At 54.3% G+C, this 21412-nt stretch overlaps 9 protein-coding genes across 9 annotated transcripts; 3 read left to right on the plus strand and 6 right to left on the minus strand.

Annotated features, from left to right (window-relative positions):
* The first annotated feature begins 296 nt into the window (after positions 1-296).
* On the plus strand, positions 297-2307 carry HER10_EVM0008158 (uncharacterized protein). The gene is made up of 2 exons (XM_035477690.1): positions 297-818; positions 864-2307. The coding sequence occupies exons 1-2, from the start codon at positions 437-439 to the stop codon at positions 1955-1957; spliced, it is 1476 nt and encodes a 491-aa protein (XP_035332965.1). The 5' UTR covers positions 297-436; the 3' UTR covers positions 1958-2307.
* Positions 2308-3748: 1441 nt separating this feature from the next.
* Positions 3749-4744, minus strand: HER10_EVM0002637 (uncharacterized protein; the record flags this gene model as incomplete). The annotated part of the gene is made up of 2 exons (XM_035472341.1): positions 3749-4629; positions 4678-4744. The coding sequence occupies 2 exons, from the start codon at positions 4742-4744 to the stop codon at positions 3749-3751; spliced, it is 948 nt and encodes a 315-aa protein (XP_035332303.1).
* Positions 4745-5349: 605 nt separating this feature from the next.
* On the minus strand, positions 5350-6930 carry HER10_EVM0001241 (uncharacterized protein; the record flags this gene model as incomplete). The annotated part of the gene is made up of 1 exon (XM_035470996.1): positions 5350-6930. The coding sequence occupies one exon, from the start codon at positions 6928-6930 to the stop codon at positions 5350-5352; it is 1581 nt and encodes a 526-aa protein (XP_035332132.1).
* Positions 6931-8233: 1303 nt separating this feature from the next.
* On the minus strand, positions 8234-9715 carry HER10_EVM0000774 (uncharacterized protein; the record flags this gene model as incomplete). The annotated part of the gene is given in 2 exon segments (XM_035470542.1): positions 8234-8247; positions 8263-9715. The coding sequence occupies 2 exon segments, from the start codon at positions 9713-9715 to the stop codon at positions 8234-8236; spliced, it is 1467 nt and encodes a 488-aa protein (XP_035332082.1).
* Positions 9716-10795: 1080 nt separating this feature from the next.
* On the minus strand, positions 10796-11181 carry HER10_EVM0001643 (uncharacterized protein; the record flags this gene model as incomplete). The annotated part of the gene is made up of 2 exons (XM_035471385.1): positions 10796-11073; positions 11139-11181. The coding sequence occupies 2 exons, from the start codon at positions 11179-11181 to the stop codon at positions 10796-10798; spliced, it is 321 nt and encodes a 106-aa protein (XP_035332190.1).
* A 2105-nt stretch (positions 11182-13286) lies between these two features.
* HER10_EVM0012169 (uncharacterized protein) lies at positions 13287-14389 on the plus strand (the record flags this gene model as incomplete). Its single annotated transcript, XM_035481570.1, has 2 exons — positions 13287-13611; positions 13659-14389. 2 exons carry the CDS (start codon positions 13287-13289, stop codon positions 14387-14389), a joined length of 1056 nt encoding a protein of 351 aa, XP_035333474.1.
* Positions 14390-15174: 785 nt separating this feature from the next.
* HER10_EVM0006886 (acetoacetate-CoA ligase) lies at positions 15175-17673 on the plus strand. Its single transcript, XM_035476459.1, has 5 exons — positions 15175-15389; positions 15451-15966; positions 16011-16724; positions 16768-17400; positions 17446-17673. Exons 1-5 carry the CDS (start codon positions 15279-15281, stop codon positions 17602-17604), a joined length of 2133 nt encoding a protein of 710 aa, XP_035332812.1. The 5' UTR covers positions 15175-15278; the 3' UTR covers positions 17605-17673.
* Positions 17665-19686, minus strand: HER10_EVM0011254 (uncharacterized protein; the record flags this gene model as incomplete). Its single annotated transcript, XM_035480690.1, has 1 exon — positions 17665-19686. The coding sequence occupies one exon, from the start codon at positions 19684-19686 to the stop codon at positions 17665-17667; it is 2022 nt and encodes a 673-aa protein (XP_035333364.1).
* A 576-nt stretch (positions 19687-20262) lies between these two features.
* Positions 20263-21269, minus strand: HER10_EVM0007005 (uncharacterized protein). Its single transcript, XM_035476572.1, has one exon. The coding sequence runs from the start codon at positions 20930-20932 to the stop codon at positions 20321-20323; it is 612 nt and encodes a 203-aa protein (XP_035332825.1). The 5' UTR covers positions 20933-21269; the 3' UTR covers positions 20263-20320.
* Between the last annotated feature and the right edge of the window lie 143 nt (positions 21270-21412).

Consider the following 21412-nt stretch of genomic DNA (forward strand, 5'->3'; position numbering starts at 1 on the left):
GATTCGGAAAGCATGTTAGTTGGAGGATACGACGGATACGACCCAGCGAGTCAAGGCACCCCCAGCCGAGCGGGCCCGGAGTCTTAAACTCGCCGCAAGGCGATTGGGATGGCAGTTGCTCTGATGTGTTCCCCAGACTCTGTCTTGACCCACAGACCTGACCTCTATCGTTGTCGTCGAGAGTCAAAGGCCTCGGAAAGTCGAGCTCACATCCCTGCACCATCGTCGGCGTGCTTATCTAATCTCGGTCACCATCCCCGCATCTCACCACGGAGCCCCCTTATCTCTCCCGATAATGCGGACCGGGGTCTTCGGCGTCAAGTCGGAGGACACTTGTGTTGGAACCTGCATCTTTCATCAAGTCAGTCGTCCGAGCATGATCTCATGGCTCTCCCACCAGGCCATGACCACGTCGTAGACCCACCCATCAAGAAACATGGCCGGCAACGGGACCCGGAGCCGAACCGGATGTCTGGACTGTCGGCGGCGAAAGCGGAGGTGCGATGAAGGGAAGCCAAAGTGCGCCAGCTGTCTCAGGCACGGCGTCGCGTGTGTGTACGTCAAGTCGAGCCAGTCTTCGCCGTCCAAGTTTCTCCTGTCCGTGGCATCTGGCCACTTCATCGCGCCGTTGGAGTCGCCGGCGAGCGATTCCTTTGTGAACCTTCGCAGCGATGAGCTGGCTCTCGTTTGTCAGCAGTACGCGGATGGTCCCAGAGGGGTGTTGCCGTCGTCTCAGGAGCAGCTCATGCCGGCTTTAAGCTGGCTGCCAAAGTCGAGCACGCTCCCTGGCGGACGAGAAAGCATGATGGTTCAGTACTGTAAGTAGTCGAGGTCTACGCCAGACAGCCGCTCTGACAAGACAGACTTTGAGGTCATTAGCAACAGCCGGGTGTATGTCCCTAGCGAGAGGAACCTCTTCCGGACGTGCGTCATGCCTATTCTCCTCAGCAGCAGCGGCCCTCTCTTTTCTACCGTCCTGGCACTCAGCGCGGCGGAAATGGTTCGGAGGACCCCGCAAGACGGGGTGGACTATGCCGGGGCGGCTATCCGGTACAAGATCAACGCCTTGACGCAGCTGCAGTCGAAGCTCGACACCGCGATCGAGGCGGAGGAGAACCTCCTGACGTGTGTGCTCCAGGCCTCCCTGGAGATAGCCGAGGGGTCTCGCCCGTCGTGGCTGAGGCATCTGCGGGGTGCTCTAGCCATCATGGACGCCCACGGAGACTGGATTACGCCTGAGTGTGCCGCCCTCGTTCTTCAGTATTTTCGGTTTCGATACATCTTGATGAAGACAACCGGATGCAAAGCGCCGCACCCTGATGGACAGGCTGACGACTGTGACGAGGCCATCCAACGCCTCGAACGGCTCCTGCCAGGTCAAGGGACGTTCCGGACCATTGATCCCCAGATCGGCTGTTCGATGGAGCTGGTTCAGTTAATTAGCATGATCTCAGCAGGGGCTCGAAAGGATGGCGGATACTCAGAGGAGGGATCACGTCTCGAGAGACGTATTCGGGAGTTGGACTTTTCTGCCGAGAGCACGCACGACGACTACCTCGTCAAGAGCGCCGAGTGCTTCAGGTCCGCTGCTCTGATCTACCTCCAGCTGACGGTGTACGGCGCTACCGTACGGACTCGGGCGATTCCGCAGCTGTTGCAGACGCTGTTGGATCGTCTTGGCGAGGTGATTGTTGAGGACCAGCCGAGGCGATCATTCCCCATGTGGCCGCTGTTCATCGCCGGGTGTGTCAGTTCCAGTGACGAACACCGCAAGGCTGTTCTTGACCTGTTTAACATGCTGGATAGCAAATGGCCCATTAGCAATATCTCGACGGTGAAGAGGGTCGTCTGGACAATCTGGCAGACGCGGGATTTTGACGGCGGTGGTGCAACGTCTACGGATCAAGACTGGCAGGAGATTATTGATAAGTTTGGATGGAAGCTTTCCTTGTCGTAGGGGCGTGGCTTTGGCGCTCATTCACAGAGTTTGGCGAGTCTGAGAAACCCCGACACAAGGGCCACGCGGTAGATGTGCCGAGCTGGATTGAGACAGAGATGGAGGCATGTGATGCAGGTTAGGGTTAGTGATAGGATTAGATGTATGGTATATGGAATTTGTTAGGATCAGAGATTAGGCTCAGAGGTCAGGATCGGAGGTTAGGTTAGGACGCAACGACCAGCGGAACGGATCTGCAAGGGGCATCTAGGTGGGTGGCAAACGAAAACACGGGGTTAGGAATATCATTCGAGTTCGCTATACTCTCCAGGGCGTCGCGTTTGCAGAGCAACTTTCTCGTTCAAGCCGTTACATACTGGGAAACGTCCCAATTATCGGACGGGAGCGCGACAGCAATCCACACGCGCCCCCATGCTGGGTGAGATCCATCCCTCGCCGTGGTCGCAACGGAAAGCGCAGATCGATGTAGATACGCGGCTCGCTGGCTTTCAAGGCCGAGAACCCTCTTTCGGCATACAAATGATGTTGTCGCGGGAATGAATCAATTAGTCACGTATGCCAGGTCCGTGGGCCCTGGTCTTCCACGGCGAGGATCGTTCTCTTTGCCCTCCTCTTCCCGTGTTGGATGATAGCGAGCAAGTCTTCCGGTAAGTTGTTGCTCGTTTGACACGTCGCTAGCTTTGAACCATCACCCGGAGGCTCAGGTCATCGCCAGCGTATCCAGAGTGAGTTTAGTTGTGCAGATGGATGGGTTTGACAGACATCAGGCGTGGGAGATGCGTGCTTGTCGTAGAGTTTCAGTAGTCACGCAGTCTTACCCAGATCTCTCGCTGACAACTCTGGCTTTGTCAAGAGCCAGACCTCCCGAGGAAGCCCGCCAACATCCCCAACAATACTGACAAGCCAGGTGTCATCGCCCCTGGATCCGCCGAAGCAAACAAAGTCTCTGGTATCGTGCGTCTTCTACCAATTCTGCGGTTGGCTTGGCAGACTGCTAAATGGACCAACAAGTTCCACAGACCTGGCCAAAGAAACTGGCTGAACCATCCCACGAGTATGTGGTGGCATTTATTCGTTTCCCGCGACAAGAAAACTTCCGTCAAGGGTCCCTATGTACAGCGCAAATCATACCTCTTAGTCGTCTTGAACTCCTCAAAAGATTAGAGAGTCGGCACTGGCGAAGTGGCGCATGAAGGTCACAGATGACACAAACCTGTGACTGGTAGATTTCGGACACGGCTGACGCTCGTAGCGATCCAACCGCCCTGGTCGTTAAAGCAAAAGCTGATGGAAGGACGAAGAAGCGAGGGACCAAGCGAACGCAGACAATCTGAAGCCGTCGGAGCAAAGGGGCGGACGAGCTTCAGCAAGACATCACGGGGACCAGTAAAACACATGACAAAACAACAAGACGAGGAACTGCAGGTGGTCCATGAGGTTGTCTAGGAGATCGTGAAGCTCGAAGCCCTTCTACGTACCTACATGTAACGAGATCACGCCGAGATGATCGGACTCCACTTGTTGAGCTTGCGTACTTGCATTGCGACTGGAAAACTACCTATCATCCTAACGCAAGAAGTACTGTATCTGGAAGCCCAACGCCATCTGGACGATGACGTTTATTAAACTCGTCCGTGACTGCATAATGACTGTGTAACTTGGCGAGGGACGGAGTCTGGATGATGCTTCATCGAGACAAGTTTCCTTTGGCATTGGCTGTCACCAACGCATCACTACCTGTGAGCTGCTTGCTCGGCAGGATCTCCATACACCGACAGGTCCTCGCTGCAGTCAGAAGCGTTGGGAGGCTTTGAGCGTTGCGTTTTCCTCTGTCGGGTCTGCAATGTCACCAGCCTGCTCTGCGATCCTTTGGGCCTGCTTCGCGATCGTCCGGGCCTGCTTAGCCTGACTTTGTTCGAGCTCTGCAATTCTCCGGGCCTGCTTGGCCTGGTTTTGGGTCAATTCTGTGTTCTCCTTCTGGAGATCATCGCATTTCCGTTCAGACGCCTCTAGCTTGTCTGCAATCGCTTGTTTCTTCTCCTTTTCTGCTTTCAGGACCGGATTCAGGATTCTCAACAGCCCAACATCCAGCTCCTCGTCCAGCTCTCTCCCACTTGACTCCACGTTCACGGCAGCTGGCCTCTCCCTTCTCTCCTGCGAATCCTCAAAAAGCCCATCACGCTTCCGCTTCTTATTGTTATGACCGACGGCCTGCTGGCCGTCATCACCCTGTGCAGCAGAGACGTCTGAGGATCTGTCGGGGACAAGAATGGGATCATCAACGTTGTCAACTTGGGTGTGTGATACTGCTTGCGCTGCTGCTGCTGCTGCTGCTGCTTCTGCCTCCTCTTTCTCCTTTAGCATCCTTTCTTCGCGATGTGCCCTGAGAGCCTGGGCTTTTCTGGTCATGCCTGTAAGCTCCCGGCTGACAGGCCGCCATCTTCTTTCCTCAGGCGGCATCATCCAGCGTCGCGGCGCGTAGGAGTTGAGGTTAACCACCTGATGTTCATAGATGAGATGGTCACCCGGACGGGAATTTCTGGCCTCCAAAGCATCTAGGTTGTTGTTGAGGACCTGCCGAGCATGCTGAATGGGCACGCTACCCGTGCTGGGTGTATTGCCCATGGACGCCTGTGGTGCGGCTGGGATGTGCTCGTTGATCTGACTCGATCCTGTCATGAGCGTTAGTAGTGTCCGACCAACCCAAGTGCAAAACTGACCTGTATTTCCGAGCCTGGAGTTCTCGCCCTGGCGCTCTCTATGGACTTGATTCGTGTCTTTATCCATCTTGAGATGTTTGGTGGTGGTGGGATATAAAGGGAAGGAATCGGCGCGAGAAGAAGTTGTGAGAGTGGTGGTTCTGGCGCTTTTGATGAGAAGAAAGTAAAATTGGGAGGCCGGAAGGGGTCCGGTTGGGTTTTCCTCTGTCCTGAGCTGCGGCCCGCGTGCCGTGATGGCATCAGAACCGAAGGCCTCACCGCTTTTCCACGTGACTCTGGACAAAGTTTTATTCAGCATCGTATTACGCATCTCGTTTGGCATCATTCTGATAGCAAATTCCGAAATGTACTTGATCTCAATATCCCGACACCACCGGGAGGGCACTGTTGGTGATGGCTTGATCGTTCCTCCAGAATTGGTTGAGGGCTTCCATCAGTCTGCCCTCTAACGACCGGGCCGGTTCCAGTCCTGTAGTCTCCTGGAGCTCATCGCATCATCGTTCCATCGCTGTGAGCTTTTCTACATTTGCTCGATAATTTAACGAGTGTGGCTTTCCTTTTGAATCTAAACATCACATATCGAAAGACTAGGAACTCGGAAGGCAATATCACAAAATCACTACTTGCATTGTATAACATTGAATCAATTTGCTATCTCGTCTATTGAAAAGCTCAATCCTGGGGTCGGAGGACAATGTAGGATTTGCCTGCACCGTCGGCCGATGTCTCACACTTCGTCAGGATGCAACGTCCGTCTTGGCCTTCATGGTCAAGGCAGTGACCCGTAGCAGACAACGACAAGACAGGCCGGCCCTCAGATGCCTTGATTGCGGCAATGAGACAGTATGTGTTGTCAGGAGCTGAATATTCGAGGAAAGCTTGGAAGGCTTGGGCCCCTTTGCTCTCGGACAGTAAGTGGGCGATATTGCGGAAGATGGACCCGTGGTTCACCGACGTCCTGCTTCCCTCGTCGTGCGAGACGTCAAAGTTGGAGAAGCTTTGGATCACAAACCCCACCGGTTGACACCATGGAGTGGACTGCAACTTGGTCAAGGCGTCGTGATCGGACGACGCGTGGGGCCTTCCCGGTGAGCTGGAGCGGGCCCTTCTCCGTGACATCTCTTTAGGAATCAACGTCCTTGCAATGGCCGTCATGAGCTCCTGGTGCCGTTCCTGGCTAGACTCCTCTGTTCCCTTGACGAGGATCTGGAAGCCCCGTTCCGCTTTAAGAGTGGACTCCATGCCACGAAGCGTAGCCTGGCTGTCCGTCAAGTCAGCCTCAGCCTTCTGACGTATGGCCACTTCCGCACTGAAAGCTTCCGGTGTGACATAGGTGGAAGTCCTCTCAAGGGCTTCCGTGAGCTTGTCTATACGACTCTCGTATTCCCTCTTGTGCTCGATCAAGGCGCTGTTGAACTCTTGCGCTTGTCCTGCCAAGGACCGTTCGTGTGTGCGCCGATTCTCTGTGATCATTGCCTCTGCGGTCGCAGTCTTCCTTTCCCACTCCACGTTACTATCTAGGAGGTCATCGTATTGTCGGCATCTCTCGTTGGTCTCTGTCAGCCGCCTTTCGAAATCGTCCTTCTGTGCAGCTGCCCCGTCTTGTTGCGTGCGGAGTCCGTGGTTGGTTTGGCCGGTTGACTCCGCCTTCGACTGAATCTCCGCCTTTTCCTTCTCCAGTATTGTGATCCGAGTGAGATACCCCTGAATTAGGGCATTCTTTTCCCTCAGTTCCTTCATGTGAATGGCGGTGCTGTCGATGTCTGGCTTTGTGGCGGAAGCAGAGGCGAGCTTCTCGAGTTCGTCGAGCTTTTTGACGATGGCATCCAACTTTGCAAACATAGCGCCCTCTTCATTGACTGATGAACTCTGGCTGACGTTGAATTTCTCCATTTTTGCCGTTATGCCCTTAACAGAGGCAAATGTCGTCTTCGTATCCTGCCCAATGACCACCAGGTTGCGTCTAATATCCGAGAGATCCTGTTCCATTTCGGTCGCTTGTTCCAGGCCTCGAATGGTCTCATGCGCCCGGCCCAGCGCCGCGTCCTTGTCTCTCAACGCGGCTTCCATACTCTGCAAGGCTCTTATGGCCTGCTTCGTGTTGTCGACGATTTGGTCGACATTCATCTGGCGGAAGAAGGAGGGATCTGCTTCAAGCAAGCGAACGTAGTTTTGGAGGGCCTCGATCTGAGCGCTCATGATGGCGGTTTTGACAATGGAAGATTTAGAGGAGACTGGATCGATTTCGGGCATAATTTGGGGTTGTATGAGTGACGAGGATGGAAACTGGGAGAAGACACGGATAAGGAAGGAAGTATGTCGCTGCAGCAGTAGGTACCTTAGGTTATATTATTTTTTTGTCGCACTGGTCGCAGGCATGGCATCGGCAGTTTAGTCAACCTGCTACAACCGCGCCTGATCACCAGCGAGAGCCAATCCCGAAGAAGCACCAAGTTATCTTGTGTCCTTTCGAGATACAATTGCTATTGCATTCTGCTGCATCTCAACCATAGCGACATCCACGGCAGTAGTATTTAAATCATTGTAACGACATCTCCGTCCAGTCGAACTCCTCAAGGTTTAGACGGGGCGGCCGGGCCCGTGCGCCCCCGGAAGGATGGTCCAGTCGGATGCGCTCCGTCCTTGCAGCCATTGCCTCTTTCGGTAACAGGCCCAGCAAACCCGCAGCCATGCGAGGCCGATGCGGGCGGAAAGACTTGAAAATGGCATTCATTACAGCGATTGAGGTTCTTTCGCAACGCCGGAACCTGCCCGGCATGTCCTCTGCCGCCGTTGTGCCTTGGTCTGAGTTTCTTTGACTCAAGTCACCGGGCCCCCCACTTGAAGACTGAGTTGGCATCTCCCAGCGGTCTAATCTGAAAGAAGGCTTTGACTCTGGTTCTACAGAGCCATTTGAAGTTCGACTTCCATAGACTGGAACGTCAAGTTACACGACATGTCCGAGAAAGGCAGAGTATTGATGTCGGATACGACAGCGACTGCGTCGGAAAGATGGCGGCTTCCAGCCAGGTATTCGCCCCCTGCCCCACGGTAAGGCTTAGCGGTCAGAATCAGGGATAGAAATTAGATATATGATACGGAATCCGCGGTTAGGTTCTGCGGTTTTCAGCTGACCCGCAAGAAGAGACCCGTTGTCAAAGATCGCATTTGCAGCACCGAGGCAACGGAAAACAAGAGATGGAGGAGGCCAGCGACGATCACAGTCTGTAAGATCAGTTGGTGTCCCAGGCTGCAAAGTCACGTTTCATTCAACAAAGAGCTACCAATTGTTTGACCAAACCATTGCTATTCTACTTCCTACCTTAATAGAGAAACAAATTTGGTCTGGTCATCTTCCTCTTGTGCCTAGCGAACCGACACCCTTCAGAACCGCTGTCATGTCCATCAACCTATTGTTTGCCTGATAATCGACTCGAGGATTGATCCTCGAGTCAGAGATGCCCAACAACTCAATCATAACGCTTTCTTTCCGAGGCCAGTCTAAACCCCGGCCCGATGACGATACGCGCCGTAGGTGGCACTCGAATCCTCCCAGTCAGTCTCGAAGTACTTGTGTGGACGTACCTGGCCAGCCCTTGGGGGCGATGGCATCTTTCTCAAGGTCGTCCCGATACACGAGGAGCTTGTCATACGTATCTGTTCTCAGATCTGGCATCAGGTGGCATCTTCTGTTGATGAGACCTTCATCTGTGGAGTAGTTGTAGGTCTGCCAGATCTTAACAACCTTTCCATCGGCATCCTTGATCTTTCCAGTGAGCATCTTCTTGACGAACTTGCACGAGAGAGGGAAAGGACCATGCTGCCCGTCATAACGGGTGCTGTGGTGACTCTGGCAACGCAACTTCCACACCATGTCGAAGATTGAGAACGGCATGCGGAAGCAAGGTTTTCCACCACGATCTCCAATCATGACATCGTAAATGGCCGACCATGTCAACGTGTCTTTCAATGGATGATTGCACTCGCACCAGTCATGAGACTTGTCGTTGCACAGCCAACAGCCTTTGATAGTGCCACTGATATCGGGGAAAACGCAATCGATCAGGCGGTGACCATGATGGCCACAGTTGGCGCATCTAGCGTTATCCAAGTCTTGTCGCAGAAGAGAGGTAAGAGTCGCCCCTGTCTTGATGTTGGATTCTTCCTGTGCCGGTATAGTGATCTTGAGGAGGAAGGGAGGTTTGCTTCGAGCAATTTTGGGGTCCAAAGCCGGTCCAACTCCATAGTCGACATCGCCATGTCCATGACTGTTGTGTGCTTGACGGGAACCGCCGTGACCACCCTGGGCGTGAGAAAAGCCGCCGCGGCTCATGTGAGAGAAGTTGCCACGACCTCCACGGTCAATGCATGAACCATCGCGGCCGCCGTGTTGATGGGCGTAGCCGTCGTTGTAGTGGTCAGCGCTTCCGCCGCGATTGCTTGCATGACTGCTGTGAGCTTGCGTTGGGCCAAAGCGAACATCTCCGCCATGAGAAGAACTGCTGCAACGACCTCGAGCTTGTGTGTAGCTGTCGTTGGGCAAGTTGATATGGCCACCACTGGTGCGTGTGGTGCTGACATCTCCTTGGAAGTTACTGTCGCGCACGCTGGAGTCAAGTCCTCTTTCGAATGGAGGTGGGAGCTCGGTCTTCTGTCGTGACTGCTCAAAGCTTCGGCTCTCATCTTGCGCCATCGTCGCATCCTCTTCGCTAGCTGCGACGTCTACGCTGCGAGGTCGAGTTTTCGAATCGACGAGCTCAGGCGTAGTCATCATGCGCCTTTTGTTGGAAGGACTGTCGTGAGTGTCCCCCGAAGTCGCAACAGCATCATGGGATCTCTTCTTGCTGTCTGCCTCGACCCAATGACAGGTGATGATGGCGCGCTTGTTGCCATTCTCGGGGCACTGCGTATCCCACAGCGACAGGAATGCTTCGCGGGCCTTGACATAGTTGTCCTGGATGTGGAAACCGTCGCTGGTACTCAACACTATGTCGAGGTCAGGACTGAGTCCTGCAGCTATCTTTCGTAGCTCTGACATGCCTGAGCATGAAAACTTGCATTAGCGTCATCTTCAATGGGATCATTATTTGAGAAAGTCATACCTGACAGAGTTTGGCTCTGTTTGCCGTGTGGCTGGTCGGGGGATATCTCGTTGTGACTGCAGCAGGTTGTTTGTTGTTGTTTTTGACGAACCGAGGTGAGGTCGGATGCAAAGAGAGAAAAGGCAGGGCACTTTGGGCATCTGCTAGTCCACCAACCGGTCCTCGCTTAACTGAAAAGACTGATTATGCGTGCTTCACCTTTTGTTCTTGAAGCAGCAAAAGCTGGGCGGTGAGACCGACGTGCTGGTCCACGTGACTCAAATTCAGTCCTCAGCCGAGCGCTTTTATCAGAAAGGAGCCGTGACTGGCGTAACTTTAGGTAGAATCAACTAGAGGAGAACATTCTTGCGCTGATCATCGCTGAGCTTGGTGATGCCTTTTGCTGGGCGGAGCAGTAGCACTGTGATAGGTAACAACACCCCTACCTCTTAAGCCCAACAAGAGATGTGGATAAGTCCTTGGTATTGTGGAATTCCTGACAGTGGACTGGGCCGGACGGAGAGTCTACCGCTTTCCTTTCTCCCTCAACCACCAAATCATCGCACACCAAGATGGCTGAAGCTCGCCTACCCGATCTCCTGCGCTTGGCTCCGGACGATCGTAGAATCTCCTAAAAAGCCGATGGCCTACATGTTCTACTTCTTCAGAGACTTCCTTCAGCCTTCTACTGTGGACCTCCTTGATTATCTGGCGCCATCTGGGACTGTTTGGTAGATGATGGTGTCGCACATGTGGATGGAGATGGGGGAACAAGTGTAGCGTCACGAGAAGCAAAAGTGAAAAGCCTCCCAGGAAAAATAAGGCCCATTGAGATGCCTCAGGGTCGCGCCGGTTACATTCTTCACGAGCGAGGCAAACGTCACGTGCGATATCAAGTCATTCACGCGAAAACGGTAAGATGTGTCAAGCTACTGTTTCATTGACCGAATGGAGCTACTCTGTGTCTCCTTTGACTTTCCCGAGCGATGTATCTCAGGCCTTCATGCTGGCGTTGGCCTTGTCCCGGACGATGTAACTCAATCCTCCTCGCGCTTCATGTTGGCGCCGGCCTTGTCGGAGTCAGATCCCTGGGCGGTGTCGCCAGGCTGCTCGGTGCTGGTGCCGCCTTCCTCGGCGTCGGGCTCCTCCACGGAAAGGAATATGGTGATGCGCCGCTGGCTTTCGTCGAGGTTGCGAGCCTTCCAATACTTCTGGAGCGCATCATAGGCCTTGTTGGCATCCTTCGACTCGATGTGGAATCCGTTCTCAGTCTCGACCACCTGCACATCGTCTGAGTTGACGCGGCTAGCCATGTCTATGATTTTGGATACTGCATTAGTTTTTTTCTTGTCTCAGATGCCTATAGTCTGCTTGACGTACCTGACTGAGCCTTGCTCTCGTTGGGGCGCTTGTCGGAGTTCATTGTGAGGGATGTTGGGAGTGGATGGTTCGTGGATTGTGGGTTGGGAATGGATGGTTTGCGGTTTGTGAATTGATAACTTGTGGCTTGGAAATTGAAGAGGAGAAGTTTGACGGCGGGTGGGAAGTAGATAGGGTTTTATAGAGACAGACTCGGCGAATCCCACAGTTAAGGCGGTGTCTGTCGGCCTCAATCAACCCTCACCTTACCTGAGGTTGGCTTCGCTGTCACATGACCGCCTCAGATACTCGAGGTGCAATGATTCTGGATATTCGTCACGCTCAGATTATTTCCGAACCTGTATTCAGCCTGTCTTAGGCACCAAATACCCTCTCGTTCGGTCCCCTAGGTAGATCCCACTGTTCGTGCTACAGACGAGATTTGCAAGACATCAATTGGGCTTTCTTGTATTCCTTGTTGAAGGCGATTGCTGCTCTTTTCAATTCAGATTGCGAGAGGATTTAGATATCAAAGACTGGGCCTCGGAAGCCGACAGCGAGTACCTTACTACGACGACAGTCGACGCCAAAGAACCGCGGGCTAGCGGGTTATGTTCTGGGCAGACGGCTTGTTCATGACCACCGATTTCTGTTAATTCAAGGTAGACGACGAGAATAGGTTTTGCAGAGAGGTCCATAACGCATCACTTGACAAAGTTTTAGGAATCGCTTTCTCTTACCTACCTACCTTAAGGTACCTAGTCACCCAAGCCAATAACTTGGATACACGCTTTCGCTAGAGAATTCCTCCTGTCGCTGGAGTGGAGAACCTGCCGCTGGAGGAGCATTGATTAGCACCGCCCCACATGCCGAAAGAGGCATCTCAGGAAAGAATCCGACTGGACAGACATCCGGCGCCTCACGGACTTCAACCGGGGTCTGAACCGGAACTTACAGACAAATCCGACGACACCGGATCGTTACCGTATCCATTGCTAGAACAGCCCAGGGGTTTCTATGAAACTAGAGACTCAAATTTGGTACCAAGAATCCTGCTATTATATGGCAATTCGAAATGGGAAGAGCAACAGTCCTCTATTCCCCTCCAACACCACAAGCATACCAGAGAGCCCAACGGCTCTGATGTCGTGCAAATCCCGTCCGTACCACGAACAGTGGAAATGACCCAGACAAACGAACGAGGGTGCCTATGGGTGCCTAAGGCATGGACTCGCAGTTAACTTGAATCTGACGAGTAGAACCAAGGTCATTACACGGCTCTTAGTCCACCTTTCTTCGGTATCTGGTGCGGTCATGTGATGGCGCAGCCAATTTCAAGCATCCAAGATAATAGTAGTTCTAATTTGTACTTTGTAGACATTGAGGACTCGCAAGAGATGGCTAGTCGCTTCGATCCAGATGAAGAAGTCGTGGTCGACGCCGACAAGAAAATCTACGTCCAGGCGAACAACGGCAAGAAAGCATTGAATGTTTTCCACAAGAAATGGCAGGCCCAGGGTTCAAAAAAAAAAAAAAAAAAACAAGCGTTTCAAGATCACTGTCGTCGAGGACCCGGACGTCGAGGCAGTCGGTATCAACACCCTCGAGACTACCAAGAAGCCTGGCATCATCGCCAAGGAATCCGTTGTCTCTGAGAAGCCCGGCGCCAGTACCAAGCGCGAGGAGGATTGAGCTACATCATTCGGGGACATCAAGGGAGAGGCGACACAGAGTAGCTCCATTAGGTCAACGAAACAATCGCTTGACACATTCTACCATAACCGCGTGAAGATGACTTGTTGTGAAAAGTATCTCATGCAACATTTGCCTTGCTCGTGAAGAATGTAACCGGCGTGACTTCGTCTGGTACTGCTACCCACAGCAACCTCAGGTGTCGTCAACTGCCCCGTCGATTCAACGAGAATTCTGTTTATTCACACATTTAAAGCGCGTCTAAGAGGTCACCGCGCCAACAGTAGAGTGTTAAACAAGTCATCACATAGGGTTTGAGAATCCAAAAGACACCGCCAAATTTGTGGGCCCATATCGAAACGGGCACCGCGTCTATCTCACATTCACCCATTTCCTTTCCTCCCTCCCACGTTCCCACTCTTATCTCATCACATCACAACCGAAAAGGCTGCCTTTTTATCGATTTCCACGACAAAAATGGCGTCCATTCCGGGCAACAATGGTGACAACCCCGCGCCGCTGTTTCGCGCAGTCGGCGCTCCAAGCCCCAATCGCGCTGTGGATTGGATTCCGTCCATTGGTGACCGGAACTTGGCTGACGAGAGCGAGACGGACGCTTGCAACCAACTGCTCATTCTGATCAACGGTGATCAGAACTTCATGCTTGAGGGCATGAACCTCAAAGCAGCCTGGCCGGATATGGTACGCCAGCTGTACCCATGGTTCCAGAGCAATGGCTGGATCTGGATGGGCACAAGCGCGATCAAGTACTGGGCCATGCGAGAGTTCTACAAGAAGACCAGTGAGTTACACGAACCGACTGTCGCCCCAGATAACTAATCAGTCCAGATAATCAATTGGAGAAGCCCATTCACACGCTGGGACTCACGCCGCCCCCGAATTTTATCGAGGAACTTGACGTGGGCTACTCGAACTACCTCAAGGCCAATCACCCCATCTACTACGAGCACAACAAGCACAGAATTCCCAAGAAGAAAGTGTCGGCGGCCTCTCCCGCAGTCGGAGCAGCAGAGTCTTCCAAGAAGGACGCCCAGGTGGAGGACATCGAGCCCCAGAATGACGGACCCGAGAATCCAGCGGTTCCTGCCAATGCACCCAACATGCTCTCTCCGCTCCAACCGGGAACAGCAAACCCTGGATCGCCCATGCCCACGCCCACGCCTAGTGCCCCCGTCGTGAACTTGCCACCCAGCAAGTTCGAGTCAATGGTCTTGGCGGCAAGAAAGGACCTCAAGGAGTACTGGGAAGATTGCGGAGGCGACAAGATACTCCTCGACAAGGATGGATACCCTTTCGAAGTCCGAGTTCCCGATCGATTCAGTCCCGACGTGGCCAAATACATCTACCGCAACGCAGGACAGATGGCCGAGGTCAACAAGATGATCGATGCGAGACTTCGTCTTTGCTGGATTGACCACGACGAGGCAACCTTCCTGGTCATTGTGAAGAACGACATGAAAGACGACTACGGCGACATCACTACCTACCCAGAGTCTTGGAACGCTCTCAGGGCCTGGTCCCAGAGTGTCGCGGATGGTCAGAGTGGCAACTCTGGGTGAGTTTGTCCGAAGCCACAACGATAAGGCCAGAATTGAGGCTTTTCAAGCCTACAAGGAAATTGCGGAAAAGGAAAAGCTGGCTGAGGCACTGGCGGAGCATGACGCAACGATGGCCTCGTCTCGTCGTCAGGCCGAGAATGAGCAGCTTTGAAGCTCAGCCGCATCATATTCGACAACCTTGTAATTACCGGATTCTGGAAAACAGCACGATGGCAAGCGATGGTCGACACGTACATCAACTGTCACCGATGGATGACTGAGCTTGAAAGGTCTATCTCAAATCTCTCACATGAAGATATCGAGATGTCGTTGCCAATGGGGTGGCTTGTGTATAACGGCGACGGACAAATCAGGTATAATGCCCAAGAAGCAAAGAAATGGGCATGGAGGATCATGCAGAACTTGTAATAGTATAATATCGACGAAGTGCTAAATAAAATAAATCCGAAAAAAAAAAGGAGAGTGCCACATGAAAGTAACTGCCATGCCGATATTCGCATTGTGCGCTTTCCCTTCGCCTGGTGGAAAAGCATCGCATCAAGCATCAAGCACGCCCTGCACATCCAGGGTAAATATCAGCAGATGTCTTCTGTAGAGTGCAAGGACGTTGATCGGCATCCCGTCGCGGTCACGCCAAGCGGGCCGGATCGGCCCCTCTCGACATGTTAGCTCGGGCCGCCCAACCCCGCATTCCCCGTAAGTCCACAACCCGAGGCAAGTCTACCCTGGGCGTTGGGGAAGCGCGCCAAACTCCCCGATATACCCCAACCTCCCCACGGACCCATCTTCCCTGGTCGTCCCTTCCCTCATCTCCTCCACTCAACTCCGAACGACAGCTCTTGTCCCAGCATCACACCTTCAATTCAACACAAGAAAGGGAACAAACATCATGGACACCCACGAGATCCCCCGCAAGCTCTGGGAGCACCCAGACCCCAAGAGCACACAAATGTACCAATACCTACAATCGGTCAATTCCAAGTTCAACCTCCAGCTCAAGGTCAGTAGTCCCCGAACGTCCCCCCAATGTTAGTCCGTCCGTCCGCTTACACGATTCTCAGACTTTTAACGACCTCCACAACTGGACAGTCGCTAACCGCGCCACATTCTACGGCCATCTCTTTGACTATGCCAACTTGATCCACGAGGGGCGTCCAACGTCCGTTGTGGACGAATCGCTCACGATAGACGCCATCCCCAAGTGGTTCCCGGGGGTGCGTCTCAATTGGGCCGAGAACCTCCTTTTCACAAGGGGTTCGTCCGATGCGGCTGACCACCATGGCACCGAGGGTAAGGAAGACGACAAAGTTGCCGTCACAGAGATCCGAGAAGGTAACCGCGGTGATGTACGCAACCTCACCTGGGGCGAGCTCCGTCGTGATGCCGGCCGTCTGGCTGCAGCCCTGAAAGCAAGAGGCGTCAAGGAGGGAGACCGCGTCGTCCTCGTCGGTGCCAACTCCATCGAGACGCTGCTGGTGTTTGCGGCGACGACATGGTTGGGCGGCATCTTTAGCAGTTCGTCCACGGATATGGGTGTCAAGGGCATCCTGCAGAGGACCACGCAGGTCGATCCCAAGGTATGTCAACTCCCACCTCTAAGAACTGCACTCACACACGCCAGTTCATCTTCTTTGACGACGCCACGGTGTACAACGGCAAGACGGCCGACTTGCGAGATAAGATGGCCGAGGTCGTCTCCGGCATGGGCTCGTGTCCTTCCTTCTCCGGTCTCATCTCGATTCCACGCTTCTCCAAGCCCTACGACGTCTCCTCGATCCCCAAGACCGAGACGTGGTCCAAGTTTCTTAGCTCTTCCACCTCAGCAGCACCGACATTCACACGCATTCCCTTCCACGCACCGTTCCTCATCTACTACTCGTCCGGCACCACGGGTATCCCCAAGGCTATCGTGCACACCGTAGGTGGCGTCATGCTCAACAGCTTCAAGGAAGGCCGCCTGCACGAGTCAATGTCACCTGAATCCGTCACTCTGCAGTACACTACGACCGGCTGGATCATGTACCTCGCCAACGTCGCAGCGCTGTTATCGGGAGCCCGTGTCGTAATGTACGACGGCTCGCCTTTCGTCCCCGACCTCAAGTCGTTCATCCGCATCCTCGGCGAGCAGCGGGTGACAAAACTGGGCATCAGCCCGAGGTGGATGTTTGAGGTCGCCAAGAACAAGATCAGCCCGCGGGAGGTGACGGATCTCAGCTCGCTGAAGATTGTGACAAGCACAGGCATGGTTCTCTCTGACCAGTTGTTTGAATGGTTCTACGACGCAGGGTTCCCGAAGCATGTTCACCTTGCCAACATTTCTGGTGGCACCGACATTGTAAGTCACCCACACATACCAACTTCTTTACTGACACTTGCAGGCTGGCTGCTTCGGTATGGAGAATCCCTTGGACCCCGTATACGTGGGCGGCACCCAAGGCCCATCCCTCGGCGTCCCCATCGCCATCTACGAAGCCCAGTTGCCCGACGGACCTGGCGAGGCTGTGCCAAACGGAACACCTGGCGAGCTCGTCGCCACTGCCGCCTTCCCCAACATCCCGTGCTTCCTCTGGGGCGATTCGGCGCCCCCGAAACTGTCACCAAGCTCGCCCAATTTTGCCTCTGCCGCCCCAGGCTCCAAGTACCACTCGGCATACTTTGCTCGATTTGATAATGTCTGGGCACACGGCGACTTCTGCTCCATCCACCCAAAGACAGGCAACATTTCCTTCCTCGGACGTGCCGACGGTGTGCTCAACCCCAGTGGTGTTCGCTTTGGCAGTGCCGAGATCTACGCCGTCATTGAGCGCAACTTTTCAAACAAGGTCGTCGACAGCCTGTGTGTGGGGCAGAGGCGCCCTACTGACAACGACGAGAGAGTCATGCTGTTCCTGATGATGCGTGACGGCGAGAAGTTTGACCGCCAGCTGGTCGGGGAAGTCAAGGACAAGATTCAGAAAGAGTTGACAAAGAGACATGTGCCCAAGTACATCTTTCAAACGCCCGAGATACCAGTAAGTCCAGAGGTTTCCTGTCTACGAAGCACGCTAACAAGACAGACGACGGTCAACCTCAAAAAGGTCGAACTCCCGGTGAAGCAGATTGTCTCGGGCCGGACTATTAAGCCAAGTGGCACGCTCCTCAACCCGCAGAGTCTGGACTTTTACTACCAGTTCGCCAAGATTGAGGAGCTTCTCGCCGGTAAGGAGAAGCTGTAAGATGACATGTATAGCAGACGTTGGATCTAGAGCGATATAGGATACCAGATAGAGTACATCTCACCCCAGAATCAAAGACACATCCTCTAGAGGCAATCCCTCCCATGCGGTCTTGTCGACATGGCCGCTCGCGAGGCGGTACGCGACCCCGTCGATCCATTCCACCCACAGCACGCTATACACTTCTGAGGCCGTGAACGGGTGTGTGTAGCGTTTGATCGTCTCATCAAAGGTCTTTTTGTAGTTTCGCACACGGGAGATGGCAACCAACTCGACCTCCTTCGCAGCAGCCCAGCCAGCATTCAGCTGGGGGAAACTTTCGAGTTGGTCCTTATTGTGCAATCGCAACCCCCCAATCTTTTTCTCCTCACTATAGAGCGAGACGTCATTGTGTTCGTCTGTCTGAAAAGCAGACACGCGGGCGCGGCGGGTGTCGCAGCTAATGTACAGCGTCTGTTCCGGCATGAACGGCTGAGTCGATTTCTGAATGTCCGGCACGGGGAAAGGCCAGTACCACGGGTGCTCGTCGTCATGGTCAGACATGCCGCTGTGCCTAAAGGTATACTTGTCGCACCCATCAGGATAAAGCAGTACGTCCCCCTCCTCGCCACGACCAGGAATCTCCTTTCGAGACCACCCTGGAGGCAGGGGCCGAGTAAAGTCCTTGTACGCCTGGCGATTCTCGAACCAGGAGGGTCTGATCTTTCTTCTCTGCGCTGATGTCGGTGTGTCGCAGGCGTACCACGTGGTAATGGGGATTGTCTCTCTGATTGAGTAAGCCAGAGGATTCGCTGGACCGGCTTCATTGCGCCCGACGGAGACGAGACCTTCCCAACCCACCCACGACCAAGAAGGAAGACCACATGGACCGAGCTGGCTCGCAGTGGGGCGATCAGAGACAGTTCGTCGTCGGAGATCGGTGTGGCTCCAGTACGGCGTCCAACCGAGTGCCGCTTCAAAGTACATTTCCGGGATGCCATAGAGGAAGCCGCCCGAGAAGCACCGGCTGATGACATTTAATAGACCGCTGATGCTGGGCAGGGCATCTTCGTCGTATGTCAGAGCTCTCGGGTTGTAGTCTGCAATGATGTTGGCCAAGGAGTCGAGATTTGGCATTCCGCGCATGATCTCGCCTAAGCGGGGATCAATGTACTTGCCAGCCTCAACGCCAAGGTGAAGTTGCTCCTCCCATACGCTGCACTGACACATCCAGTGCAGAGAATGATTACTGACGATGAGGCGCCGTGGGGACATTTTGAACTCTTGGTATGTCCATGCGCGCTTATGATAGGCTCCCCAGTGACTAAGGCTGAAAACGTTGTTCTTGTCGCGGATGAACTGCTCGTCGCCAAAGGGTATTGGGTTCCAATCCTCGTCTTCGTCCTTTTGGGTTTTTGGCGATGATACGCCCCGTAGACCGGGAAAGCCGTCCTCGGCATCACCATCAAGTGCGACGATGGTGAGTGAGGCGTTTGCGAAGATGGCGGCCATAAGCTGGAGCTGCTGATTGCTCTCTTCTGCCCGGGCATGGTTGATGCAGAGGGTGTCGACCCAGAGGTACCGCTCGCCAATGACAGATGTAAGGTGCACGGCATGAAGTACCATAGGTGCGAGCTGGGAAGCGATAGCAGGGTCGTCAATGGCGCCAGGCGTCTGGAGCTTCGAGATTGTATCGCCGAGGATGTGCAACCCGGGCGTCTTGCCCCAGCGGTAGCTCAGCGTGACGTACGATTCGCACCCGTCTCCCGGAACGATGCATCGCTTCTCGGTGTCTACCACCCAGGCTGGACGAATCGGCCAGATCTTGACGGGATTGACGCATTTGGGGCCGTGGGAGGACGCGCATTGCTGCTTCCAGGATGTTACAACGCTGGTATCGATCCATTCTGGGTCTAGGATGCGAGCTATACCCGGGTGGCTCGAAATGGAGTCCCTTTTCACAAGCAAGAGGTCGGCGTATCGGCCGCCGGTCTTGATGTTTTCTGTGAACTGGAGCGCACCTGTTCGAGGGAATCTGATGCCCACATTGGCAGAGTCGAGGCTTTTGACTTGCCTTGACTTACTGCAAAGCTCGTGGAACATCTTGACGATGGGTACATGTCTGCTGCATTTCGAAGAGAGGGCTTCTTCGAAGGAGCCTAAATTGACAGTATCGTGATATTTGCCGCTAGGAGACGTCGTGAGACGGGTCCAGATTTGGTGGCACATTTCGCAGTTTGATATGTCATCAGACTGCGTGGTGCTTGGCACAGTCTGCGAGGGAGTTGAGCTGGATTCGTCAGTCTTGATATTCAGCGGCGTTTGAGCCATCCTGACCTTTCAGCCATCATGTCACAGGCTTGAGGTTTCTAGCCGGTGAGGCTCAGTCACTTGGATCTCGCTGACATTTCTTGGACTTGTCAAGAAGCTTACGAGCTGCTAGTTAAGGGGGTCCGTCTTTCGCACACTGGGGATCGCCACCGAGCCCCTCACCACTAACTAGGCACCAGCTTCCTCCAGACTATACCAAGGCGGAGTCCATCAGCACAAAATACACGCTTGTCAGCAGCGAACCAATCGAAGTTGTCCGCCATGTCACAAAGTCAGGCGGCCGGTTTACAACACTAGCACACATTACGAAGACTTGCGGCATAGTCCAGGTAAGCAAATCCATTTGGGGTATTGATGTATCTAACGTACAGGCCTCGCAGCAACCAATCTTCAAACCGCGGCAGCCTCACACCCTCGACAACGCAGCCTCGGGACCGACATACTCGGGATACTTCCCTCCATGCACACCATACCTCCAAACCATATACCCTACCGTCCCCGCAAGACTCCCCAGCCCAGCAGCACCAGCAACGACCCTCACACCAAGCGCGCTACCGTTAACCCGCGCCACCCTCGCGATCCCAAGGGTCGCCACGCCCGCCGCCGCACCACCATACGTCCAGTCGTCCACCTCCAGCTGGCTCCGGCTCTCCATCAGCCTCCACGCGCGATCGCGCCACTCAATGTCCTCGCGGCCGTACATCCGCGCCACCGTGGCGACGCCGGTGAGGCCTAGGCCGACAGCGCTGGCGGTGCCTGATTTGCGAAGGACGGTGTGTAGTCCGCCTGCGCTTCGGAGTGCTGTCGTTGCTGATGTGGAGAACGGGGTGCCGGCGACGGCGGTGGCAGGCACGGGCTTTGTGCCGCGGATCCGGCGGGCGACTCCACTCGCGGCCGCGACGCCGAGACCCACTACCGTGCCCGTTGTGTAGCCGCGTGTGAGAACGTGGACTGTGAGGATCGTGCCGGCGAGGGGCTGGTCTTCTGCGTAGGTCGTGTGGGGAAAGTAGCGAGACATGGTTGTTCTTTTTTCGCTTTTTTGAGAAGACGATGTTTTGCGGAAGCTGACAGCTGGCTGATGGACGGTTTAGATTCCTAGGGAGGGCTTGACGACGCGCAACACAATGAGATGCAGACTGATCAGTGATGGTCAACAGCCGTGTCCTCTTCCTAGACAGCAAGCCGGCACCTTATATCACAACTCGCGCGAGCCACCAGCCTCCATGCGGCCGCATGTTCCGATCTAGCGGGACCCGGTCGGCATGGGACGATAGCAACCCCCCCGACTCTGTCAGCGCGCCGGGGTATCGTCCCGCCGCGGAATCCCACGCTAGCGAGCGAATGCGAGGCCACCCCCGACGAATGGGGTCAATCGCATTCGTCACGGCGCCAGACTAAACCCACAGCGGCATGACTCCCAAAGCCACGTTGCTTAGCTGAACTCACCACCAAAACCAGAGCTGATCGAGATTTACGGTATTCATAGGTTTATTGTCAT

Source organism: Colletotrichum scovillei (assembly GCF_011075155.1).
Source record: "Colletotrichum scovillei strain TJNH1 chromosome Unknown Contig00006, whole genome shotgun sequence".
Lineage (NCBI taxonomy): Eukaryota > Fungi > Ascomycota > Sordariomycetes > Glomerellales > Glomerellaceae > Colletotrichum > Colletotrichum scovillei.